Source organism: Homarus americanus, unplaced genomic scaffold (assembly GCF_018991925.1).
Source record: "Homarus americanus isolate GMGI-L3 unplaced genomic scaffold, GMGI_Hamer_2.0 scaffold50657, whole genome shotgun sequence".
Classification (NCBI taxonomy): Eukaryota; Metazoa; Arthropoda; class Malacostraca; order Decapoda; family Nephropidae; genus Homarus; species Homarus americanus.
The window spans coordinates 216,769-229,622 of NW_024738773.1; the positions used below are offsets into that span (position 1 = coordinate 216,769).

At 43.1% G+C, this 12,854-nt stretch overlaps 1 protein-coding gene across 5 annotated transcripts in view; it reads left to right on the forward strand.

Moving 5' to 3' along the window:
- LOC121874354 overlaps nucleotides 1-12,307 on the forward strand; it is a 199,809-nt gene extending 187,502 nt beyond the window's left edge. For all 5 annotated transcript variants that reach the window (XM_042378486.1, XM_042378487.1, XM_042378485.1 and 2 more), the window contains 3 exons: nucleotides 8,167-8,300; nucleotides 11,220-11,395; nucleotides 12,122-12,307. In XM_042378486.1, the coding sequence (XP_042234420.1) occupies nucleotides 8,167-8,300; nucleotides 11,220-11,395; nucleotides 12,122-12,266 (455 nt within the window). In that variant the 3' untranslated portion in view covers nucleotides 12,267-12,307. The remainder of the gene's footprint in view (nucleotides 1-8,166; nucleotides 8,301-11,219; nucleotides 11,396-12,121) is intronic.
- Nucleotides 12,308-12,854: the final 547 nt, after the last annotated feature.

Sequence of the window (12,854 nt, forward strand, 5' to 3'; positions counted from 1 at the left end):
TGACTTGGTAATTAGGTGGTGATGGCTGGCGACTGCTGGTGATGGCCTGAGAGTGGTCCGGCTCATTATAGAGGCCAGTCAACACCCGGGGAAAAACACTTCCTTCTGTGTGACGGAGACGATGACCAGGGGGAGGGGGGGGGAGGAGGAGGAGGGGGGTCGGAGGATGAGGAAGGGGAGGAGGAGCAGGAGGAGGACGAGGAGAGGGAGTTACGAAAAGGAAGAGATAGAGGATTAGGCAGGAAGAGGTGAAGAGGAGAAGGCGGCAGAGGAAGACGAGGAGGAAGAGGAAGAGAAGGAAGTAGAACAGAAGGGTATAAGAGGAAAAAGAGGAGGAGGAAGAGGAAGAGAAGGTAGTAGAAAGAGGAGGGTGTAGGAGGAAGAGGAGAGTGTAGGAGGATGAAGAGGAGGAAGAGGCGGAAGCAGGAGGAAACAGGAGTACCAACAGAGACCAGTGAAAGAGTACTGGACACCACCCTCTGTGTACCTTCCCCAGCTGATGGATCACCTCAACCTATGTTTGTTTTGACTCGCCTCTCAATGGTGGAGTAAAAGGGGGAATTCCCTCATAAACGTAAACATCTTGATGGTGTTTACTGATAATAATTCACCCATTCTATAATAATTCCAGCAGTAAATAACCTTAATAAGGGCAGCTGGTAGACGTAATGTATCTGACAGATCAAAGGAATGGTTCGGCTGTACTCAGGATGTGTGTTGGGAGGGGTGAGTCTTGCTTCCCTGATAGTGTAAGGTAAAGGGTTAACTTATGTTTTAGTTATCAGATGAGAAGTATAAGTTATCTTGTCTTAAGGTGGTGTCTAAGGCAGCCACACACACACCACACACACACACACACACACACACACACACACACACACCCACACACCCACACACACACACACACAGCTATCTTTCCCCTGACACACACACACTTATGGTACACGCTGGGAAGGGCTGATCCACCCGTGTCATTACAAAACCAATAGAAGGACCCACCACCCTGCCGCGTCGCTTCCACACAGGCACCACCTCACTCATCCTGGCCTCCTACAGAGAGAGAGAGAGAGAGAGAGATCCTCCTGACACCTCAACCCTGACATAGTTACAGGACGTTAATAGGACAATGAGATGTTTTGACTCACCCACCTCCTCCATCATCCACCTCCTACATCACCCACCTCCTCCATCACCCACCACCACTACCACCACCACCCCCTACCTCCACCACCACCACCACCTACCTCCCCCACCACCACCTACCTCTCCACCTCCCACCAACCTCCTCCACCACACACCCCCTCCACCACACACCCCCTCCACCACACACCCCCTCCACCACACACCCCCTCCACCAAACTTACATAAGACAACTCTATTAAAAGAACGTAACTAGTTAAGGTAGAATCTCAAGAAGCGTAAATTGGAGGCTGTTTCCTACGTTTATTTCCTGATAAACTTTAGACATTTTCATCATCCAATTACGAGAAAAATTTAACCTACGAATATTTGAGAGTTTTAGGTTGGGCTGGGAGAGGCTGATGATGATGATGATGATGATGATGATGATGATGATGATGATGATGATGATGATGATGATGATGATGCCGACGACTATGTTGAAGATGATGAAAATCTAGCATATTTGTCACTTCACCTACGAAAGACGCAGTCAGTATATTACAAGCAAATTATCACACAAAAGTCTACGGTGGGAGCTTGCCACGTTTCACTACCAAGTTCCTTCACACCGGCTATATACACACACTTCTCTATTTCAATATTTTTAGCATCTATTTATCTTCTATACTAGCTAGAATAATATAGCAGTCTGTGTGTATAGGAGTTATGATATGCATAGGATCTAGTTTTAATAGTTGTTTATATAGAGAGATGTTGAATTTAAATATTTTTTCGATTTATTAAAGTAAGGTTGACGATGATGTGTTGTGTGATGGTGTTTGGTGATGTGGGTGGATATTGTTTATATGTTCACATGGAAACACACACACACACACACACACACACACACACACACACACACACACACACACACACACACACTCACTGACCCTTTCGACTCTCACTGACCATCACCACGACCTCATCTGCAAATTTGGTAAGAAGCTTCTACACCATCCTCGACACCGGCTCCTACTGCCACCTGAGATTCCTAGCCCGAGAATTGCTGTTCGACACCACAACCGCATCCAGCCCATACGAGCACGAACTGATCGCTATAAGAACAGCCCAGTCCCAACCATTGTAAAAATTATCAATAACTTGTAATAGACCAGTGTATTCACTCCCAGTAAACACTACTCCTTGCACTGTCACTATGTTGAAATGTACTGTAGTTTGAGCTTTTCCCCATCTAGTTATTATATATCTTATTTATATCACTTATGTTACTTGTATATATTTGTAATTCGAAACCCATTCCCCAAATATGTAACTGTATATTTTCAGCCTTCTGGCTGCCAAGTTCTTTCAATAAACCGTTAATTATTATTATTATTATTATTATTATTACACACACAATTAAATTTGTTTATATAACCGGTGTGAAGGACCTTGGTAGTGAAACGTGGCAAGCTCCCACCGTAGAGTTTTGTGAGATAATTTGCGTGTAATATACTGACTGCGTTTTTCGTAGGTGAAGTGACAAATATGCTAGATTTTCATCATCATCATCATCATCATCATCATCATCATCATCATCGTCATCACCACATCCTTGACCACTGTGGGATCAAGACCTATTCAGGCGCTGCTCCCGCTGCGCAGCTGCCCCCCTTGGCCAATGTCGGCCAACCCCCATGTCCCTCTCCCCGACCCATCCTCACCACCGGGATATCTACATAAGCAAAAGTTACAATTTTGTTTCGGAAAGAAGTGGGATCAGTGTTGAACAGTGATGAACAGTGTTTAAGCCAGTGAATTCAGCAATAGACGGTACCAGTGAAAGCCGCGACCCACCAGTGAGATAAGCACCCCTGGGAACTAACCACCATCTTCTGACAAGGAGGTGCTAATCCATCCACCCTGGGAACAACAGAGGGCCGGTGAACACCACATCATCCGATGTCTCCATGCCCACGTGAGGTCCTTCATGTCAGAAGAATAAAGAAGAGGATGATGATGATGATGATGATGATGAGGGCAAACAAGGAGATGATAGTTACTCTTCATAATCTTAACAAGCAATTTCTCCTATATCATGTCTCCTATATCATGTCTCCAGTGTCATGTCTCCTATATCATGTCTCCTACGTTCAGGCCTACAACTTATCTCCCATACCTTCTCCATACATGAGTGTGTTACCCTTAATACGATCACCTGGGTCTCCTACCTTCTCCTGGGTTTCCTATGTCCTTTAGTATCACGTCTCCAAGGCTCGAGTTCTCCGCCTCTTCGTCTGGTAATTATCTCCTGAAGGTGACTGAACTGCCACTGACCGGCAGAGAATTGCTGGAATGTTGGAGAAATGTTGGAGGAGGTGGTGGAGGAGATGGGTAGCGGAGGAGGTGGGTGGTGGAGGAGGTGGGTGGTGGAGTGAGGTGGGTGGTGGGAGAGGTGGAGGAGGAGGAGAAGGTTAGGTAGTGTAGATAGAAATGGTGAATGTGGTTTGGGAAAAATGATCCCCACCCTACCCCACCCCAACTCTTCACTCACCCCCTGATGCGCCTCTCAAATCAAAATGACTCGTATATACTCAAACTTTTCATCCCATTCGTCACTAAATATTCCTGGCTTATTATCAGTACAGGAGACACCGTTACTCACAGCTGTTTGGTCTCTTGAGTTCACTGCAGGAGTTCTCTGGCTGTTATAGATATCAGGAGGGAAGAATAAAATCAAATAAAATAGTGCGTTGTGGGTTTTACTTTCCGGATGACCTAATTCTAAGTGTGAAATTTAATCTTCGTTCAGCCCCTCTCCGGGATATGAGAGAGAGAGAGAGAGAGAGAGAGAGAGAGAGAGAGAGAGAGAGAGAGAGAGAGAGAGAGAGACCCCTGCGGAACTACCCCTCTCGTTCACCATTCTTGTTCTTTTCGTTCACTGTGTAATAGAGACTTTCTTTAAGGTGTTCGAGGCGTCTTGGCTTTTACATGTAACTTGAATCTCCAATAAATTGATTTCCTAAAGTGGGTAAACTTTTGGAGGAGTTTAACCCCCAGATCTTTCCCCGTGATTTATTTATTGTTTTTGTTTTATCAATCTATCTATATCATCATCATCATCATCATCATCATCACGGTTAACCTGTATCAATCCTTTGTTGTATGTATGTATGTATGTATGGGTAGTAAAGACCGATTGAATGGTAGTGCTTTCTTGTAGACCAAAGCCTGGTCGTGCTGTCCTCGTCCCGGTCACCTTCAGAGTAAAGAATTAATTTTAGTTATAATGCGACGTTTTTCTATTTTTTCAATTTGATTTATATTAATGAATTTATCACATTATATGGACTAAGACGCCTGGATGAGAGAGTACAGTACTCTTCCATAACGTTTAGCTTTACCACAACACATCAAACACATCAAACAGGAATGATAACTATGTGATGAGAGTCCAGTACTGAGCCAACAGCAACCTCAGTGTGATGGTGGCGATGGTGGTAGTGGTGGTGGTGGTGGTGGTGGTGGTTGGTTATGGTAGTGGTGGTTGTGGGTGTGATTTTTACCGATAGTTGTGGTGGTGATATCGGTAATGAACTTCTCCTTCCTCCTCCACCTCTCCTACCTCCCTTACCTTCCTTACCTCATTCTACCTCCCCTGCTTCCCCTACGTCTCCGACCTCCCCTCCCTCCCCCCACCCCCCACATCCTGGTTATTTTTAACGAATTATCACATATCACAAGTCGTCTGAGAGCTAAATGAAAATAACAAAACAAACAAACAAACAAACAAACAGTCAAACAAATAAACAAACAAACAACAAACAAACGATATATACAACCAAACAAATAAACAACAAACAAATCTTGTATATTTTCAGCTACAGTAACAGGTTTGAAGAGAAAGATGAAATATTTTCTTTTTTCAGAACGAGAATCATAAAATTTACTCCTCGAGAAAATGAGAAAAATTTGAGAAGGCAATTAAGAGTTTTATTTGGTCTTGGTATTTCGTTTAAAAATATACTTAGAAAAACTCGGCCAGGGGCATAACAAGATGTATAGAATTTAAGAAAAAAATATTTGCTGTGTATATTGAAGACACTTGGGAGATATACGAACGCCTTGGAGGTCTGGGAGTGGTGCGTGGTGAAGCAGCTGAGAGACAAACATATAGAAACAGCCACATACACAACACTCGTGCCGCCGACCACAACAATCTGTATGGTAAAAGCGTCGTTTCCTAAGTCTGCCTGGGATGACGTACAGTTTCAGCCCCCTCCAGGCAGATTTGGCAGAATCCACGTGTATGAGGGTATAACATGCGCTGATTGGTCTAATCTGAACTATGAAGGGCACTAGTTTAAACCCATCTTGGTCTACGTGTACTAAACTAGATGTAACGTGTCCCAAACGACCTTAAATCAATCTTAGTTTGTGATGTGAAGGACTCGAGCGTATTTTTGTCTCTTATTTCAATTTGTTTTCATTTCCATTTTCGTTAACTGCTAGTGTAAGATCTATATACCACTTATCCATTTCTTATTCCTATTTATCTCATATTTCTTTCTCTTTCCTATTTTTTTAATATTTTAGTTACCTGCCTTAGTAAGATGTTATATATTGTGTGATAGGTGGGAACAGATGGTGTCAGTAACAGTGTAAAGGAATTAAATACCTGTGTTAAAGGTATGGCAGAGTACTAATCTTACCTGTCCAGAAAATATGATCATGTATATTAATTTTAATATATTTGTAACATTAATTTGGCGATCATCTGTCATCGGCAGCATGTAGGTATGGGTTTAAAGGTTAGTCTGTCTGTCTGTGTGTACGTTGGTAGAGTCGCTTTAACTCTGGACCAATGAGGAGCTCTGCTTGAGGGGAAGAAGCATCCACCTCATCCACCTCATCCACCTCATCCACCTCACTAAGTATCTCCCCAATCTCTTCTATCTCACCTGGAAATGTTAGGTATGGTTAGACTATGTAAGGTTAGGTATGGTTGGGTTAGGTATAGTTAGGTTAAATTAGGTAAGATTAAGTTAGATACGGATAAAGTTAGGTTAACTTCACCTAGGTTAAAAAAAATAGATACGATCAAATTAAACTAAACAAAGTTGGATAAGATCAGGATGTATCAGAACTAAGACCCCACGAGCGCCTGACAATACTGAAATCAAGTGTGTGGTAACCTTCGAGCTCACACAGGGACAGTTAACGTGGCTACAGAGTCCTCTACAGTAGACAGCACCACCAGTATAACGCTCTCGACTCACCTACAAACTCTGCTGGAGGAGAACTGTGCGGTATCGACTTCCGACTAAGTGAGTTTGGAGGGCGATGCATTCTGAGTGACTCTACCAAAGTGACAACAATGATAACTTGAACGGACGTATATTACAGGCGGTGTGTCGAGATCCTGGAGACGTGGCTGGTAGATGGTGGCTGGTGGCTGGTAGATGGTGGCTGGTGGCTGGTAGATGGTAGATGGTAGATGGTAAATAATAAAAATGGTAGATAGTATAAAGAGTAGAGAGTAGATGGTAGATGATGATAGATAATATATGATAAAAATGGTAGAGAGTAGAAGATAGATAGTAGATGATAGATAACCTGAGAAAAGGTCAATAAAGGGGAGGAAAATTGATTTATTGATGGAATGATTTACTTAACGTTCATACAGTGATTCTTAATTACTCTGAAGCTATTACCTGTTCTTAATTAATCTGAAGGTATTACCTGTTCTTAATTACTCTGAAGGTATTACCTGTTCTTAATTACTCTGAAGGTATTACCTGTTCTTAATTACTCTAAAGCTATTACCTGTTCTTAATTACTCTGAAGCTATTACCTGTTCTTAATTACTCTGAAGGTATTACCTGTTCTTAATTACTCTAAAGCTATTACCTGTTCTTAATTACTCTGAAGCTATTACCTGTTCTTAATTACTCTGAAGCTATTACCTGTTGTTAATTACTCTGAAGCTATTACCTGTTCTTAATTACTCTAAAGCTATTACCTGTTCTTAATTATTTCATGTATGTCAATTCTGAGTAGTCATCTTCCCCCCCTCCCTTTCCCCCTCTCCCCTCTCCCCCTCCCTCACCTCTTGCCTCCCCCTGCCTTCCCCCACGCCACACCACCCTCACTCCCTCCTTCCCCATTCTCTCGTCCCTCACCTCCTCTTTCCCCCTCCCCTCCCCTTCCCCCCTCCTCACCCTCCCCTTAACCAATGTTGATGAGAGGCCGCTAGTTCTTTCATTAGATTCGTGTATGAAAAAAATAAACTTGTTATTATTATGTGTAGCTCCAGAAAATGTTTTAGACAGTTTAGACTCCTGTTTTTTTTATCTGTCTCTATCTCCCTTTTTCTGTTTGTTTTTATTTGTGTGTCTGTCTTTCTGTCTGTTTATTTGAGGTATCCTAGCGACCATTTTGTTAAGAGCGTCGTTCATTCTCCTTAACTAACTAACTGACTGACTGACGGAGTGGCTGAGTGAAAGGTAAACATTGACTGGCGGACTGACTGACTGACTAACCAAACTCACTGTAAGAACTTCTTGGCAAGTTTGTATTATCGCTTGGGTCAGTCGTTCAGGTCGTTCTAGGGATTCTAACCTGGTGCCTGACCTCTCTCGTGGCCTGGTCTGTTTCCTGGTTCAGAGAAATTACAAGAAGATGCATGGACACACACACACACACACACACACACACACACACACACACACACACACACACACACACACAAGTTAACAACATCATAAATTCACAACAAATGGTAAGGAGGAGTTCTGAATCTCTCTACACCCACTCATGGTAAATTCAACACAGTAAATCAACTTTTTTTTTTCCATCCCTTTTAAGCGATAAACAAAGGAATACATAGATGATAAACAGAGGAGAAAATAAGCGAAAGAGAATAGGAAAAATTGACAACCCATAAAAATAGAGTAATTAGAAACTTTGGTGTTGATGTGTCCTGAATCTTTACATTGGATAAAATGCTAACGTGTGTGTGTGTCTCTCTCTCTCCCCGTGCAGACGTGCCCACTCGCCCACCCAATTTGGCCCTCAGTCGCCTGCAGTGGTCGCCTGGGGAGGTCCTGGAGGCTAACTGTACCTCTCCCGGGGTCAGACCTCCTTCCAACCTCTACTGGTACATCAATGGCGATAAGGTGAGTTTTCTTCACTCCTTTCCTCCCTCCTTCTTTCATTTCTTCATTCTTCCCTTCTACCCTCCTTCCCTCCCTCTCAGCTCTACTGGTACATTACAGGTGAAGAGGTGAGCCCCCCTCCTTTCTTCTTCCTTCTCTTCCCTCCCTCCCTCCTACCCTCCTTCCCTGCCTCCCTCCCCCCACCTCCTCTCAACTCAGCAGGTACATCACAGGTGACAAGGTGAGCCCTCCCGCCCTGCCTGTAAGACCCCCGGGAATGATCCCACCAAGGCCAGCAAGAATGTACGAGTGCTGGAGGCTGGAGGCTGAGCTTACTGCTGCCCGGGGGACCACCACAGTTTTTCGTGAGAAGAAGAAGGCGGGGAGCATTTTTTGTGGGGGGGGATGAGAGGGAGGAGGGGGAGGTTGGGCAGGGGGAGGGAGGAGGAGGAGAGGGGCAGGGGAGGGAGGGCAAGGGTGGTCCTCGAGAAAAAAAAGTCTTTATTTAGTTGTGAGTGATTCTTTTTATTCCCCGTACCGTATGTTTATGAGCTGATTTATATATATTGTTATTTACTTATTCATATATTTATATTTATTCACATATTCTTTAATAATCCATTTACTTAGAGAGACACAAACACATATGAATGAATGGTGTATAAATGAATACGAAGGACACTTATGTTTCACCACCGTGTAATGCTGAGTCCACACGTAATAATCTCTTCATACTAAAGACACTTCACGTGAGTCTTATAAAGGAAATACTAACACCAACTGACTGATCATAACCTATCGAAGCTCCGTTAAGTTGTTCCCCGACGATAAAACACCAGCTTCACGAAAGAGTCTGGCCGGGCATTTTATCAATACCCGGTGATAATTAACACCATTAATCCGGCTCACACAGACAAGAACCAAGTTAGAGATGACACAAAACCAATTTCAAGAGATGGAAAGATAACAGGAAAGATAACAGGAAAGATAACAAATGAGTATAAGTTTTACACACGGTATTGTAGATCATCACGCAACATTCTCAGCCGGTGTAGTGCAGGTGGTCAGGTACTGCTCACACCTGTCCTGGCAACACCTGTAAACGCCTCCCTCTCACCTGACCTAACGTAACTTAAAGTAATCAAACCTTACTTAACCAAACATAACCAAACCCAAATTAATCTAAAGTAATAAACCTAGCATAACCTAACCTAACCAAACCTAACGTAGCTGGGTGTTGGTGGTTATAATTTGGGAAGGTAAACAGGTAAGAATTTATTAATGTGTTTTAAGGCGGTAATATCCCACACGATGAGGAAACGTTCAATCAGGAAACACTTGGACAAAAGAGAGAGAGAGAGAGAGAGAGAGAGAGAGAGAGAGAGAGAGAGAGAGATAAAAATAAAAATCCCAGCACACACAAAACCTCCTCTTCAATATCATAAAAGGTTCATATCCCAGTATATAGGATATCATATAGCAGTATAGGACTCCTTCTACCTTATACAGTATATCGGGACGGGGCGGGGCGAAGCGGGGCGAGGCGAAGCGGGGTGAGGCGAGGCAGGTGCTGACCTCTCACGGACCGTAATGAAAATAGTACCAACAGCGGAGGGGGAGGGGGAGGGAGAGGGGGGAAGAGATGGGGAGAGGGGAGAGTCTCTGAAATAAATTTACAAAGTTATCTAAAGTAATTTCCAACTCTTTCCCGGTAAAGCCTCGGGTTTCCCACAGTTGCATTATTTTCGGGGTTTTTTCTTCGTCTTTTTTTCCCTTTATTTGACTATTTCTTTTATCTACCTATCTACCTATAACTATCTTACTATAACTATCTTCCTATAACTATCTTTCTATACCTATCGACCTATACCTATCGACCTATACCCGAGTCATGTAGGGCACTGTAGAATTTTTTTAACTCTAACCTTTATTTTGTTTCATTTTATTTACATAATTAGAAAATCCAATAAACTTTTTTGTTGTTTTTGTTTTATAAGAATAATTTTGTAATGTCTTAATATATGTTAACAATCCCTTAAGTAATATGCGTTAACCCCTTGAGTACAATGTTAATGTACTCAATAGGTCATCGTTTTAGAGTTAAGTTATCGGGTCCAATGGATTAAGTTATTGTACTCAAAATGTTAATACGTAGTACTCAAGGGATTGTTAACATATTCAAGAGGTTAGGTCATCGTACTCAAGAGGTTAGGTTATCGTAAGGGGTTAAGTCATCGAACTAAAGAGGTTGTCATTATACCCAAGGGGCTAAGCCATCATACTCAAGGGATTAAGCCACTGGACTCAAAAGATTGGGTCATCATACTCAAGGGATTAAGTCAGGGGTCTTAAAGGGGGTTAACTCTTCGTACTCAGGAGATTAAATCATAGTACTCAAAAGATTAGATGATCGTACTCAAGGGGATTATGTCAAGTCATCAATCAAATTCTCCTCTTAATTAAATTGAAAAATCTTCCGGGAACATTATCATAACTTTTAAATAATTGTTCTAAAACATGACTATACCCCCCCACTTCTTTGTTGATGTTTTCACTCTTCATCATCATCATCATCATCATCATCTCCTGCCAAACTTCTCACTCCACCTGCCAACTCACCTCCGCCTCGCCAACCGCCAATCCTCTTACAACTTTCTTCCCCAAACTTTCACTTCTAGTATATTTCATTTTTCTATTATTTGCTCTTCTTAGTGAAATTATTAGATACTGACCTATTTTTTCATTCTCTTGCCTTTAATTATTATCAATTCATCTTCAACTATCCTCCCTCCTCCTACCCAGCTCCCCACAACTAACCTCCTCCTCCTACCAGCCCCCCAACAACTAACCTCCTTACCACCTCAACTAAACTCCTCCTCAAAAGCTTCCCACAACAAGCCTCCTCTCCTCCCCACAACTAACCTCCCCTTCTCCCCACAGATCTCACCCCAACACTCCCGGCTGGTGTCTCCTGGGGTGCGGACGAGGATGGAGACGGGGATGAACAGTCTCTCCCAGATGTCGGAGCTAAAACTGGTGTTGAGGGAGAACCACTTTATCCACGGGGGTCAGGCCACCCTCTCCTGTGCTGCCTCTCTCCAGGACGCCTACCACAAGTGAGTCCTAACACACTACTACAAGTGAGTCACACCACACTCCCACACTACTACACTAACACAAGTGAGTCCTACCACACTACCACAAGTGAGTCACACCACACTATCACACTACCACACTACCACAAGTGAGTCACACCACACTACCACACTACTACACTAACACAAGTGAGTCCTACCACACTACCACAAGTGAGTCACACCACACTACCACACTACTACTACACTACCACAAGTGAGTCCTACCACACTACTACACTACCACAAGTGAGTCACACCACACTACCACACTACCACAAGTGAGTCACACCACACTACCACACTACCACAAGTGAGTCACACCACACTACCACAAGTGAGTCACACCACACAACCACACTACCACAAGTGAGTAATAATTTATGTTTTCCCTCTCTGATTATACTGGTATGTGTCACTCACTTCACATAACACAAAGGTGACTAGGAAGTGATTATTCCTTGCTCTAAGACGCACTTAAAATGCAGTACTTCCCTAGAACGCCCCCAAAAGACCTACATCAGTCAGGTCAGGTTAGGCTGAACTATAGGGTGACTAAATTACCCAAAAATCACTTCACATGGTCAATGATTTTTAAGGAATAATATGTATGTATGTGTGTGTGTGTGTGTGTGTGTGTGTGTGTGTGTATGTGTGTGTGTGTGTGTGTGCGTAAGTTCTATAATGTTTTCTCTCTCTCTTCAACAGGCCAACTGAGGTGTATCTGGCCCTTCCCGGGTTCAAGACAGCTGCTCCTTCACAAAAGCTGTATGGGTCGGCCCGTCGCCTGGGAAGTGGAATAACACCTCTTGTAGTGGCAACTCTCCTCTCCCTGACGGTGCTGGTGTTGTAGGAGCCCACGGAGGAGGAGGAGAGAAGAGGAGGAGGAGGAGGAGGAGGAGGAGGAGGAGGAGGAGGAGGAGGAGGAGGAGGAGGAGACCTTATTACAAGCAAAGGGTCGATGGTAGTCGAGTCTAAGGGTTCTACCTAACCCTTTGGATGTACCATTGTAAATTAAGGGAAGCTATGTGTGTGTGTATATATATTAATTAATGGAATGAACGTTTGGGACGTCCTGTTGCAAGTAAATGATAAGACCGTAATATATTCTAATGGCTATACAAACCCATTAGAGGAACCCATTGTAAATTAATGAAGGTCATATGTATGTGTATATATATATCAATGACATGAACGTTTGTGTGTGAGACGAGGTGTTCAAACTATCAGGAAAACGACGAAAATAAAGTTGACGTGGACGATGATCCCAAAAAAAACACAAAAAAAAACACATGTGTAGTAATTTTTTGTCTAATTTATAGTAGTGTAAACATTATGGACAGGTGGTGTTATGGTATTTACAGGCTGGTGGTGTATATAAACACACTATGGGGGCAGATCCTTCACCTGTCGTGGAGGAACACTAGATAATCCCATAGTA